General features: G+C 36.5%; 1 protein-coding gene across 2 annotated transcripts in view; it reads right to left on the reverse strand.

Annotated features, from left to right (window-relative positions):
* The window catches only part of LOC110021739, a 42,648-nt gene extending 31,326 nt beyond the window's left edge, over positions 1–11,322 (reverse strand). For both annotated transcript variants that reach the window (XM_020720352.1, XM_020720351.1), the window contains exons 1-6: positions 11,188–11,322; positions 11,027–11,101; positions 9,857–9,976; positions 9,744–9,784; positions 8,098–8,309; positions 5,989–7,979 (exon numbers count right to left, since the gene is read on the reverse strand). In XM_020720352.1, the coding sequence (XP_020576011.1) occupies positions 5,989–7,979; positions 8,098–8,309; positions 9,744–9,784; positions 9,857–9,976; positions 11,027–11,101; positions 11,188–11,190 (2,442 nt within the window). In that variant the 5' untranslated portion in view covers positions 11,191–11,322. The remainder of the gene's footprint in view (positions 1–5,988; positions 7,980–8,097; positions 8,310–9,743; positions 9,785–9,856; positions 9,977–11,026; positions 11,102–11,187) is intronic.
* Between the last annotated feature and the right edge of the window lie 3,218 nt (positions 11,323–14,540).

Here is a 14,540-nt window from a genome sequence, read left to right on the forward strand (position 1 = left end):
CGCAAATCGAGGAATTTGTCAAACCACCCTCCGACGGCAAAACGGACCACGTCAGAGCGTCCGGAACGTCAAAATTACCTAAAAATGACATTCATTTTTTTACAATCTGACGCACGAATGAAAATACATAAATCAACATTTTTTTACAATCTGACGCTCGAATGAAAATGCATAAATCAAATTTTATTTTTGAAATATTAAATATTTTTTAAAATATTTAAATTACTTATTATAATAAAATTATAACCCTAATGTCTTATTTCTCCTTTTCCCGCAAGCTTAAACTCTCCATTCGATCATTGCAGCTCGGTCAGGTGCTCGGCTCGCCTCCTCTCCCGCAATCGGCCGCGCCCGAGCCGATCAATCGAGGCCATGGACGCCGAGCTCGCCTCCTCTCCCGCATCTCCTCGGTTACACGCGACATTCCTCTTCCCTCACACGCAGGATTCCGCTGTCATTCGCGCACGCGGCTCGCCTCCTCGACCTCTGCTCGATCGAGCAGCTTCCCAACGATGAAACTCCACCTGGCCGACCCTTCCTCTGCCCTAGGCTGCATTTCCTCGTCCCTAAATGCATTTTCTCCTATCCCTTTACCTGATTCGACCACCATTAAGGCTGGTAGGTGGTTGCTCCTCTGTCCTTTCTCTGTTATAAAAACCCAACTTTGGGGAGGTCTAGGGTTGGCCAAAAATTTTGAAGAGGGTGGAGGTGCTGCCAAAATTTCCTCTCATCTCCTTGTTGTATTTTTTTTTATCTGTTCATTTCTTGTGTGCTTGAGGCCTTCTTGGAAGTGCTGTGGGGAACTTTCGGGGCTAGAATTTCGGTGGAGCTTATTTCCTTTCTGGGACTTTCGTTTTGGGTTTTCTTGCTTTCATCATTTCTGATTTAGTGGTTAGTTGAGGTAAGCTCCTTATAATTTTCCTCTTCTTTGGCAGTTTGGTTATGGCAAGCTTCGTATCATGGGAGCTCTTCTTCATATTCTTTACATAACTAGGAACTTTCTTGCAAAAATCTGGATGAAGTAAATTTGGGTTGAACTCTTCTTAGGAGTGTTGAAATCTGAAAATGCGTATTCTGTTTTCTGAAAGTTTTGGGTGCCCTTTTTGTAATAAAAAAAAAAAATTCTGAAAGTTATATAGATATGTAAATGCACAAAGAATTGGGTGGCATGTGTGCAAGTGTGTGTTGAGGTTCTTGACAATCTTGTTTTATGGAAATCTGAGATTCATATATGCTCATTATGTAGAAACTTAAAATCTGTATTTATTGGGTTGGTGAAATTATGAAGCTTATGCTCATAATAGCTGTCTTGATGCAATCATTTTATAGAAATGTGAAAATTTATTTTGAGCCACTTGCGAAAATATGAGAAGTGTGATACCCTCTCTTATGTGAAGATTTGAAAGTTGCTACTTGGAATTTGGAAGTCTTGCTAGTTTGTTTCGGGGAACTCTTGATACATGCCACTTAATTCCTGTGCTTTTACACTTCTTTCATTTGAACTTTAATTTTTACATTCATGCCACATAATTGTTGGATGTTTACACTGCACATAAAACCCAAAAAAAAAAAATAGAGATTTACATGTACGCCAAACTATTCTCTTGCATTAGCATGTCTAGCCGACAAAATTCTGCTTTTACATATATACCGCGCAATTCTTAAGTAGTTACATATGCAACATAGGGTGCCTTGCTTTTTTTGAAAATATAAAAGGTTTATTTGTTAAATTGCAATATTTGGAGGGCCTCAGTGCTTTGCTCTTTTAGAAGATTTGAGAGGTGAAATACATTTTTTTCATGCATAAGAGTTGCTTCCTCTCCGACATCCATTGTCGTGCGATTTTTGGTAGCGCTAATGTGAAACCTCTTTTCATCAAATTTTTTGTGATTTGATTCTTAGTCACATGAGAGTTTTTTTTTTTTGGAACATCTATAGAATTTCTTCTCACATGAAGTTTTTTTTGTGATATGTTATTTGGTCATGTGAAAGGAAATATTTGGGTGGTGGACATGCAAATCTGCAAGGGTTGGATGGGTTCGGTTTTGGCTCTTTTATGTTGGATTATAGCTGAAAATGTTTCTTTGTTTTCCCCATATGGATTGGTTCGGTTTTGACTCTTATGAGTTGAATTCATGCTAGAAATGTTGATCTGTTTTTCCCATTTCGTGGTTTAACTTTGGCCCTTGCTGCTGCTTTCTTGGTTTGAAATGTATGAGTAGCTAAGCTTGATTTTATTTTAAGGTTTTGAGCTTTTGGCTTTGAGCTTTTGGCTTGTTTTGGCTTGGGGTTTGTGTTGTGACTAGTTTGGGCTTGGCTTTCTTCTTGTTGTTTTCCCCATATGGCTTTCTTCTTGCGGTTTTGACTCTTTTATGTTGGATTATAGCTGAAAATGTTTCTCTGTTTTCCCCATATGGGTTGGTTCGGTTTTGGCTCTTTTGGGTTGAGTTCATGCTGGAAATGTTGATTTGTTTTCCTCATTTGGTGGTTTCGCTTTGGCCCTTGTTGCGGCTTTCTTAGTTTGAAATGTATGAATAGCTAAGTTTGATTTTATTTTAAGGTTTTGAGCTTTTGGCTTGGGGTTTGTGTTGTGAATAGTTTGGGCTTGGCTTTCTTCTTGTTGTTCCTAGCCGTGACCCCCCTTTTGGTCGTGATCCTTGTATATGAATTCTTTGTGAATGGCCTGGGCTCGAATTCCCCTCTGCTGTCCCTGGCCATGAGCTTTCTCCTGTGGCTCTTTTATGATTGACGATGGTTAGTTTGGGCTTGGCTTTCTTCTTGATGCCCCTGGCCGTGAGTCTTATCTTGTGTTTACTGCCCTTGTGGTTTTCCTCTTACCGCCTTTACCCTGGGCTTATTCTGTGGTGGTTTTTCTCTTCTCTTGGCCCTACCTGTGAGCTTAAATGATAATGATCTTCCTCTTGCTGCTCTTACCCGTGAGCCTTACTTTGTGACATCTTCGTGGAATAGGTTGGGCTGGTGATTTTCCCTCTCTATTGCCCCTGGTTATGAACGTTTATATGGTTTTACCTGGATAATTTCATGTTTATGTGATATGAAAAGCTTTCAATGAAGGATGGAATCAAATGATTTTTGACATTGGTATGATTTTCCGGAAGGCTAGAAGGTTACCTCCTCTATTGGTTAGTGCCCCATTATTTTGTGAAATATGAAAGGCTCTTGAAACTTCATTTTGGGGAATCATAAAGTTGATATGAAACAGATTCAGGAGGGGTTTAAAAACTTATAAGATTGTTATTTATAAAAGAGTTCTTTGGAGGTTTAATATTAAATTTTGGATAACATAAGTACCACATTTGGGTTCAAATTTGGATGTGTGAATGCATATAAGTGATGGAGCCATGAGTACAGTGTTATGTTAGTTCTGGGCCCATTTTAACCTATTTGAAACAAAATTTGGAGAGGATATCCTTCTTGGGTTGATCCAGTTATATAAAATTTGAGAAGATGATATCTCTGGATTGATTCAAGGATCTTAGGCTCTCTTTTTCAGATCTTTTTGTCACAGTCTTGAGGATTGCTTCACCCGTTATTCTTTCAATCTTTTGGGTGGATCAATTCCTCCTCTCTCTCATCCTCATTTTTATTCTTTTTTCTTTTGCTTCTTGGTTCGATTTTCTGTGCTTATGTCTGATACATAAGTGCTCATATATAGTCTTTTGTTATATATGAAACCATCAAGCAAAGTCGCAAGTAGGTCGGTTTTGTTTTGGTGCTTAGGGCGATGATGACAAAGGCACGCCGGTGGTAGAGCAAAATGATATCTCATCCTACAACATCAGGACTCAATTCTGGGACCTGATGAACTAAAGGATGAAAGTATCATCACCGACACAACTAGCAGGGGACCCGTACCTTCTTAAGTTGTTGGCGGTCCTATGTCCGATGACGTGATCGACTCGTGGACAACTATTCCTTTTTCAAAAATTGATAAAATAAATTGATAAGAACAGATACAATATTTATAAAAAAATATTTTCACTACAAAATTAGTACAATTTCCTTTTTGTATGCTTGAAATATATGTGCATGCTAAAATATAAATTTTAAAAGTGTTATAACTTGGTTGTCCACTTGTTGATTACCGATACCGGGCTAAGAAGTACCCTCCTAAATTAGATTTAGCAGGATATTCTTCTAGTGGAGTGGCGGGCTTTATACATGCCTGTGACTGATAGCAGCCTTCGACGTCCCTCGAGTACAAATATATTATTTGAGCCTAGCCCCGACCAAAGTGTTTGCGGTCCCCTCTTTTCGAACTTTTTTTATATGTTTCCTTGGAGTTTTTGGATAAAACACTCGTGATCTTTTCTCCGGGATTTTCCCGGGGTTTTGATAGTTTTATTTAAATTATTACTTATCAATTTTCTCGAGTTTTTCGTCGTGGATTATTTGTCGATTTTCTTGAATTTTTCAAGCAATGTTTCTCTTATTTATACAGTGAATAATAGTTAGCTTAAAGGAGCAAATGACCTCCCAAATATACAGGTTTGATATACATTGCAGCATTTTATTTCACAGCATGTTATACTGTTTTCCCAGCATGTTATACTGTTCTCTCAACATGCTATACTGTCCACTTTTTTTACTGTATATTATATTGTTCTCTTATTTCATACTGCATACTTTATTGTTTTGATACACACTATGTCTTAGTATAAGAAAATTTGGTGATTACATAAGATTAACATCAAACCTGAAGTTGCTACGACTAAGAACTTGGATCGAACATTGTGGGCAGCATGACGAGGACATACGGAGGAACCACTTCAAGATGGATTTGCAACATCAAAACACATTCACATCACCGAACATTTTTCTTAGTTTAAATAACAGCCCATAGGATTTCGAGGTGGTTTGCCTAGCACAGCATAAACCCTCACATATCACTTTTAGGCTTTTGCATAACCCTGTTGTGCAATTATAACTCCTAACACTTTAGGATTCTGAGGTTACTATACGATACAGTGTAAATCCTCTGAACCTCAAGTCAACAAAACAACAACAAAAATAAACAAAACAAAGCGAATATAAGTCCTAAATTCTAAATAAACAAAATGAAAACAATAAAACAAAGACTGAATAACATTATTTCAAAGATATAAAGCCAAATAATATGATAGTTGAGAGGTCACCGGGGTTCTCCTTGAATCTGTGATATCCCCTATTCTTCGCTCATTTGGATTCTTAAAAATAACTGTTTCTGTTTGAGTCAGTCCCGTTTGATTTTCCCGTGTCCAATCTTAGAAACCTAAACTTTGAAATCTGGAAGATAAAATCACTGATCTTAATCGAGAGTTTTTTTAAGTAACCCCGGTCATTTAAGATGTAATTAACTATAGGGGTTTGCCTCTATAGGGAACTTAAGACCCAGGTAAAATAAACTCTATCTAATCCTATATTAGGTAGGGGAACTTGTTGGTCTTATATAAAATATTTCGCAGATCAAACAGATGTCACAAATTCTTTAGTTTAGGTGATTGAGCCTACTACAAGTGATATGTTTATTCTTCGGAAAAAGTATATTACTCGTAGTATCATGCTTAGTCATTCAAACTATCTAAAATGTGAGACTCGTTTGGTTTCATCTATTTTTAAATTAAAATGTTACTTTCAAAAAATTATATTTACATCATTTACATCAAAACTATTAAAACTATTTTCATATTTATAAAACTAATCTCCCCTTTTCAAAAATCATAAAGCAAAGTTTTAAAAATAAAACGGCTGACACATGCCTCTTATGGACATTTTGGACTTCAAAAGTTATTAGTTAATAGATTTTAATTTTAGATCGCAATTAACCGTTCATATTCTGCCTGCTTAAAGCCAACCAATATGTCAACAGACATCTATAAGGAATAATTTCAAAATTTTGGGATAATATGCAAGCTTATTTTCTCTTAATCGAGATATTAATTATCAAGGTCCTGAGATATAAGTAGAATTCTTCTATTGAAAACTTACATGAGTAAAATTTTGGTCAATCGTAGCCCTCAGCCTTGACGCTATTTGAGATATATCCTTTATTTCTTCAGCAACCATTTCTAACCACCGCTCATCCACAGACTCCGGATTTCCCAAATCAGAGGCATGGCTTGTTTTGAGAAATGAGCTTCTATCATCATTTTGAAATGTACGAAAACCTAACATGCCAGCAGCAATAACCAATTGCAATTTCCGTCGGTGACAATTTAAATAGAGTTCAGCATTCAACGGCTCTGTTTTTTGGCAAGCTGATATTAAGACATCAATAGCCCTTAACTCGAGTGATATTACCCCTTCACTTTCCTTTGAGGAAGCTGATACCACGTCAAGGTAGACATCCTTTGTGGAAAGTAAGAGTGGGGAAAGCATTTCTATACATTTTGCATATAAGCCTTTCTCCATAAAGTCCCCATTAACCTTTTGAAGCAATGCATCTAACGTTAACAAATTAATTTCATTAATAACCTTGTCAATAGTAAGTGCCTTAACTCTACAATGAGGTAAAGGCACAGAATCTGACGTCTCGCTATATTTTCTCAAAATTGATAAGCAAATGATGAATTCCTTCAATGCTTTTTCTTTGCTAACATACAAAACAGACAGGCAGCCACTTAACCAGAAGAAACGAGCCCAAAATGTGCAATTATTTGTTAGTGCAGAAGTAACATCTAAAACGCTTGAGTGGAAAATATCGCTGATTAGAATATTGTCATTCTCTGAAGAGCAACTCAAAGGATTTGTTGCATTATTAGTATAATCTACACACGAGTTGCCTTTGGAGTTACTTTGATAGTCTTGTACACCATCTAAGTTATTTGATGAATCGATAACCAACAACTCAATCACTTTACATAGATGATAAGATGAGTCGGAGAAAAAATCAACTTGCTTAGATTTATCAGTAGATACTGAACCTTGATCAAAACATAACTCAGCTAGAAACAGGCTGCAAGATGGAGTCCTATCCTGACCCCAGTGCCTCGTCAACTTTTCTATTTCCAGGATCTTAGCAAAACAAAACTGAATAGGAACATTCACTTTAGAAATCTCTTCTAGCAACATATGTCCTATATGGTAAGCTCCACAATTTTTTGAAGCCTTATATATGAATTGAGTAACATCATTGCATTCCTGAACTGATGAATATGTAAGAATGTCAGCATAAGAAAAATTATTATTTCCAGAATAATCAACGTTACTTGTTCCAGACTTGTTGAGTATAAAAGGTTCTAAAGTTTGCAATATAAGTTTTGAAGAATCCTTTCCACTTGAAAATTCCAACTCTTCTTTCCCTGATTTGCGACTTCTTAGCCGTTCAAGGCGCATGCTTCGCCTTTCTTGATGATGTTCTTTGTCCGCACAGATTTCCTTATCCTTAATCATTCTTGTTTCATCAAAACTACAAGAAGAGACGGTCATACTTTCACCAGCTGGACAAGTCACTGGTCTAGAAGAATCCACAATAATTTTTGAATTTGAGGACAAGTGTATGTTTATTCTTGAATTAGTAAATGCTTGAAATGCTTGTTCATCAACATTTTCAGTATCCCCTCGCCTGCAACCAACTTTACCATTAAGTGAAGTTTCTTGTCTTGATAACTCTTGCTCAGACAACATACTCGCTGAAGGAAGCAATAGGCCTAAAATTGCATCTGCAAGAATTGCCCAACTAGGTTCTGACAATTGTAGCTCAACCGACTGTTTTAGTTTTTTTGATGAGACATTCTCATCAATCATGTCATCTGCTACTTTTCTCTTCTCGGGAAACTTCAATCTAATATGCTTAGGCTCCAGCTTATCTATACCACGAGGCGCAAATGGTATCAGCTCTGCATCCTCGATTATCTTCTTCACATGCAACGCACGTGAATGTGAAGGCCAGTGCCTCAGTATCAGCTCTGCCACAGAAAGGGATGAAACTTCATCTCCGATAGCAATTAAGATCTCCAGGAGTTTCTCCATGCAGTTCCCTGAATGTGAAAAGCATTAATTATCTGGTTTTTCATGAAAACTAAAGTAAATTTCATATGGTATATAATAGAGTAACAAAAGAAAAATGAACAATGTATAAGAATTACAAGTTCTTACAATTGTTGGGGCTGCATAAAAGGCCCTGTTCAAAAGCCCAGCGTGAGGTACTAAATAAGCCCATTGTACAAGCCAGCGTTCCAAGCTGATTCCAAACAACTGAATCTTTAGAGTCAATTTCCACCGCCTGAAGATAGCAGTGAAGAGCACTGTTGTAATGATCGAAGCCTTGTTGGAAAAAAACCAAAGCAAGATTCTTCAATGACAAAAATCTGCAGCCGTGGTATGAATTAATAGTAGCACATCAGGATGAAGAAAATAGTCAACTTATCTATTATAAGATAAGACATAATAAAGTCTTAATTATATGGCATCCGAACTTCAAGATAAGACATAATCGAGTGTTAATTATATTGAAAGAAAAGAAAATCAGTGTAAGCTCCAAAACAAACAGAATCAGCCCACAAAGAATGATCGTTAAAAAAAAATGAACAGCCCCAAAGATAATTATATTCTAATATAATGCAAATCCTTGCAACAAACAGAGCACGCATTCTATAGTATAGGTGAACTCATACTCCTGAGACAGCTGCAGGTTGCAGAGCAGAAGAAAGAGAAAATGGGAGAGATGGAGAAGGAAATGGAAATTCCGTAGCACCATTATTTTATTCTATCAATCAATGATTCAACCTAAACCCAGAAGTCATTATTTGTAATGGAAAAAACCCCTGAATTACAACCAAATAATGCAATAAAAATAAAACAAAAAATAGATCTTAATAAGAAAATTTTAAGGCAAAAAAATAAACCAGACAAAAAAATCCAAATATTCTTTAAATATAAATCTTTGAATAAAGCAAGTAATATTACCGATGTCTTGTGGAATTTCTAATCAAATAAGCATCATTAACTCCCCAAGATTTTAAAAACTCCCCTGAAGCATTATGTTTAGGTAGTCATCCAGAATGTCGGGAAGAACATAATACCCCGACATACGAGGCAAAAGAGATTGGCATAATATATATATATATATATATATATATAGTCACGGTTCAAATCTCCCTCTGGCCAGTTTGCCGGTAATGAGGGCGGTCCTTAAATAGTTTCGCACATGAGGGTGGCTGGGAGCTCGTATAATAGCCTCCGACCATTCATTTTAAATAAATATATAAAATAAATGCTAGTGCTTCTTATGGTGATGATGGTGAGCAAAGTGTTAATACTAAGCAATTTATGTCTAGATACACAAAACATTTGGAACGCGAAAGGATACGATAAGATTATCTTTAATCATTAAAATGGGGAAAGAAAGAACAAAGGAAGCCAAAATTTAGGTTGCATAGATTATAATGCAACTCAACAAACACTAAGTTTTTTCGTGACAAAAAGGAATTGTCACATAATAACCCTCATAAATATAGTAAATGACATAAACAGAGAGAACTAAACTTTTGATCAATCTAGATCATCAAACAATTGAATAGTTGGGTTGAATGGATGAGGATCCCACCCAAATAATTTTAGTTGATCATAAATAGCAACTATTTTATTAAGAAAATAAACATTGACCGCTTGGTGTTTGTGTAATTTAGCTCGTCGGCCCTTCAAACTTGATTGTTTGAACAATGGCATGATGATAATAGAAATGGATTAAGCAGCAAATTTGTGATTCATAATAAAACAAATGTAATATTTCATTTGAATACCTCAGCTGTAACAGGTGGCCATCACCAGCATTCATACCAATCTAAAAGAAGAAAACATGAATAAGAAGCAACTCTTCAATCAAAAATCAATATCATGCATAAACCGTGTTTACCTGTGAACTTGATATGAGAGGATCTTTTAAGACAGCTTCAAAAAGCTCACGGGCTCTTGCATAATCCTTGTCTTGCAATTTCAGAAGCCCCTCATGATAACTCTGAGAAAGATGGAATTCCTGGAGTGGAACAGCAAAATATGCTCAACAAATTACAATTAAGGCAAAACGGTATTTTGCAGAAGCAGTAAACAAGCTAAGATGGGAATGACCATCAAAGTAGAGGAAAAAACGGGAAGAACTCATTGACGTTTAATTTTTCTTAATTATCAAATGATAATTTTCCAAAGCATTCATCAACATTTGATGGTCATTTACCATATCTGCAAACATAATCATCTATATCTAGTTTCAATTAGAAGGACAATCAACGAAAATGCCTAAATCCATCCACAATTGACTTAGTAGCCTAAAATTTATCTTACTATAAATTACATAACATGGTTAGTTTTGTCAGCTTCTAAAAGTAACCTTCCATGAGGTCATTTTCAAGACCAAAACCATATATTCTACTAGCATCAACACAAATCTGAATATTTTGTAGTATCCACTTCCTTCGTTTCTATGAGACAACTTCTTCTGGAACAGGTTAGTATAACATAGTTCCTTAAAAATGACAATTTTGAGCAAAGTTGTGGTTCCATTTGGGAATAAAGATCTAAAGTAGTGAGATTACTCATTTCCGAAACTAAATTTAGCCCCAATTCAAGCTATTCTGTGAGTGAGTGCTGGACCACTCATGTAGGAACAATTTTCAAATCTCAAAAATTTGTTCAAAACTATGTTATGTGCCCCTTATCCCTTTATTTGCTCTTAAGAACGGTAGGTGGAAGAAGAGCAAATTCTTTCCTGGTTGAAAGAAGTGGTTAAAATAGTAGTTTTTCCATACGGTGTTTCGGGCCAAATATTTACAGGGTAGAGGCTACTTTTGAGAAATAACAAAAAGCATTGCACTTAAATTTTCATTTAACAGTACGTGTAATTGAGCGTACTGGCGTAAAACATATCTTAGGCATAATTTGCTGAATCCTGCTAGAAATATCATAGCAAATGAAAGGGATGAAACCTTAATTCCGTTTCTTTTTTCTCTAAATCAGCTCAATGCAATAATCAAAAAGCGAAGCATGCATGATACGAGTGGAGGGAAAGAAACAGAGAAGTTTGTCATGCCTGGGCTTCCTTGGTAGGGGCAAGAGGCTCCCGCTGGCCACTGGAATCAGAGTCGTTGATAGCTGCGATGGAGAACTGCGGGAGCACGATGATGCTTCAGATGGAGCAATGAGGAACAAAATTAGAGAAGGGGTGGGGGGTAGAGAGCTAGAGAGACTCACCATGGCTGAAATTGGTTCGGAGCATAAGTAGGGCAGTCGAGGAAGACAGGGATACTCTACAATTCCTCAAGGGAAGGCCGAGAGAGGAAATGGCGTCGAATCTCTTGAAAATGAAATTGCCGATTCGAACGGGCCGAACTAGCAGAAAAGCACGCATTAGGGATTTTAATGATTATATATTTTAGGGATAATTGTTTATATTTACAAAATTATCATCCAAATCATTTTTTTTTAACTATCAATTCTATGTATTTAGTGGCTTTTGTAAATAGCAAATTTTAGTATGCTGTGTATGCAATTGCCACATTTTAATAGGTTGACTTTTTTTTAATTTCTTGTGTTGTATTTATTTGGACTAATATTCTTAATGCGTTTTTATTTACTTGGATATCTTCCAAACTATTTTTTATAAAATTAACCCCAGACATGAGTAATTTTATCAACTTGAGAATGATTAATTAAGTTATTAGGTATGTTATTTAACATTTATCTAAATAACTTAAGATTAGTGGGTGACGCGGGAACCTCTCTTTCTGTGATAACATTTATCAAATATTGATTTGCAAGCAACCAATTGGATTTAGGACATGAGTAATTTTATCAACTTGAGAATGATTAATTAAGTTATTAGGTATGTTATTTAACATTTATCTAAATAACTTAAGATTAGTGGGTGACGCGGGAACCTCTCTTTCTGTGACATTGCTGCAATATCGTGAATTACTATAGTATTGCACGTATTTCGATGGTATGTTATAGTCCCACAACCCAACATGCGTCTGTTTTCATGCCTAGACCAAATCAATTCATATTTTTTCATTATTGTGAAGTTTGTCGACTGCCTTGGGTCACTCCTCATTATTACTATATTATATATTTACATTTCTAGTCTTATAGGTTTAGTTTTTTTGTGTGTTTTGTATGAAAACAACGGTTGACGTCTCTTCTTTCCTTTAAGGGTTGTATCTTGGTTTCCATGTGGCGCTTCGGTTGTATGTTGGTGTTTATCCTTTCCAAGCTCATTTACATCCCTCTTGCTTCGCTGCAGGCCGCCTCGACAACAATCATTTTGTTGTTTTCTTGGTGCTTCCTTTTTGTCCAACCATTTTCCTCGCTACCCCACCCAGTACCGCCTTTCTTTGGCTCTCTAGTAGCTCACTGCATCCCCCATCATCATTCCTGCCATCCATCCTAGCTATTATCGCCTCAAGCCAGCTGTCAACCTTATAGTCATCTCTCAAGCAACACAAATAGCTCGATTAATCGATTGTCGCACCTTCCCAACATTCTTCACAGCCTCCCCAGTCGCTGGCCCACTGTCGGTCAGCTTCCAGCCGCATCCTCATTAAAGTTGTCATTGTTTTTGACATTTCCCCTTATTGCCACCTACCCAGACAATCATCACGCATCGTCCCTCTGTTGCCTACTTGTTGTCCGGCTTCGAGGAAATCATTTTCTTCTTGTTGTCTGCTTGTCAACCATTTTTCTTACCCCTGTACCACCTTCCAAACCCTCACCGACAACCATCATTGGCGCCTTGAGATCCACTCTCATTGAGTATTTGTGTCGTGTCAATTGCTACTTTGATTTGTGATGTCGTGATGTTGTTATTTCTAAATCCAATTGGTTGCTTGCAAATCAATATTTGAGGTTCAATAATAAAAGTTTCTTTACTTATTTTGGGTGGGTTAACTCTGACATCAGTAGGTCTCCAAAGTGCTAATCTAAGGAGAACAATAAAATATAAGTTAAGGACTAGTCAAACTAGGAAAACCGATTGTATGCATTTGCAGATATCTATCTAAAGAATGATTAAATCCTAAACGATTGTTGATTCTTTCTTTCGATGTAGTGATTAGTAAGTTGTTAGGTGAAAGTGTGATATTGAAGACAAAATTTAAGGGCAATCGAAGTTGTAGCTTCACATCATCTTTCTTTTTGGCTTGAGGCGACAATAACTAGGATGGATGGCAAGAATGATGATGGGGGATGCAGTGAGCTACTAGAGAGCCAAAGAAAGGCGGTACTGGGTGGGGTAGCGAGGAAAATGGTTGGACAAAAAGGAAGCACCAAGAAAACAACAAAATGATTGTTGTCGAGGCGGCCTGCAGCGAAGCAAGAGGGATGTAAATGAGCTTGGGAAGGATAAACACTAAGATACAACCGAAGTGCCACATGGAAACCAATATACAACCCTTAAAGGAAAGAAGAGACGTCAACTGTTGTTCTCATACAAAACACACAAAAAAACTAAACCTATAACACTAGAAAAGTAAATATATAATATAGGGATAATGAGGAGTGACCCAAGACAGCCGACAAACTTCACAATAATGAAAAAATATGGATTGATTTGGTCTAGGCATGAAAATAGACGCATGTTGGGTTGTGGGACTATAACATATCATCGAAATACGTGCAATATTATAGTAATTCACGATATTGCAGTAATGTCACAGAAAGAGGGGTTCCCGCATCACCCACTAATCTTAAGTTGAATTGTATTTAGATAAATGTTAAATAACATACCTAACAACTTAATCAATCATTCTCAAGCTGATAAAATTGCTCATGTATGGGGTTAATTTTATAAAAAATAGTTTGGAAGATATCCAAGTAAATAAAAACGCATTAAGAATATTAGTCCAAATAAATACAACACAAGAATTTTAATCTTATAGCCTCCTATCAACCTTATAGCCATCTCTCTAGCAACACACATAGCTCGATTAATCGATTGTCGCTCCTTCCCAGCATTCCTCATAGCCTCCCCACTCGCTGGCCCACTGTCGGTCAGCTTCCAGCCGCATCCTCATTAAAGTTGTCATTGTTTTTGACATTTCCCCTTATTGCCACCTACCCAGACAATCATCACGCATCGTCCCTCTGTTGCCTACTTGTTGTCCGGCTTCGAGGAAATCATTTTCTTCTTGTTGTCTGCTTGTCAACCATTTTTCTTACCCCTGTACCACCTTCCAAACCCTCACCGACAACCATCATTGGCGCCTTGAGATCCACTCTCATTGAGTATTTGTGTCGTGTCAATTGCTACTTTGATTTGTGATGTCGTGATGTTGTTATTTCTAAATCCAATTGGTTGCTTGCAAATCAATATTTGATAAATGTTAAATTGTATTTAGATAAATGTTAAATAACATACCTAACAACTTAATCAATCATTCTCAAGCTGATAAAATTACTCATGTATGGGGTTAATTTTATAAAAAATAGTTTGGAAGATATCCAAGTAAATAAAAACGCATTAAGAATATTAGTCCAAATAAATACAACACAAGAAATTAAAAAAAAGTCAAAATTGTTGATTCTTTCTTGCGATGTAGTGATTAGTAAGT

The sequence above is a fragment of the Phalaenopsis equestris genome, unplaced genomic scaffold (assembly GCF_001263595.1).
Source record: "Phalaenopsis equestris unplaced genomic scaffold, ASM126359v1 Scaffold000140, whole genome shotgun sequence".
Classification (NCBI taxonomy): domain Eukaryota; kingdom Viridiplantae; phylum Streptophyta; class Magnoliopsida; order Asparagales; family Orchidaceae; genus Phalaenopsis; species Phalaenopsis equestris.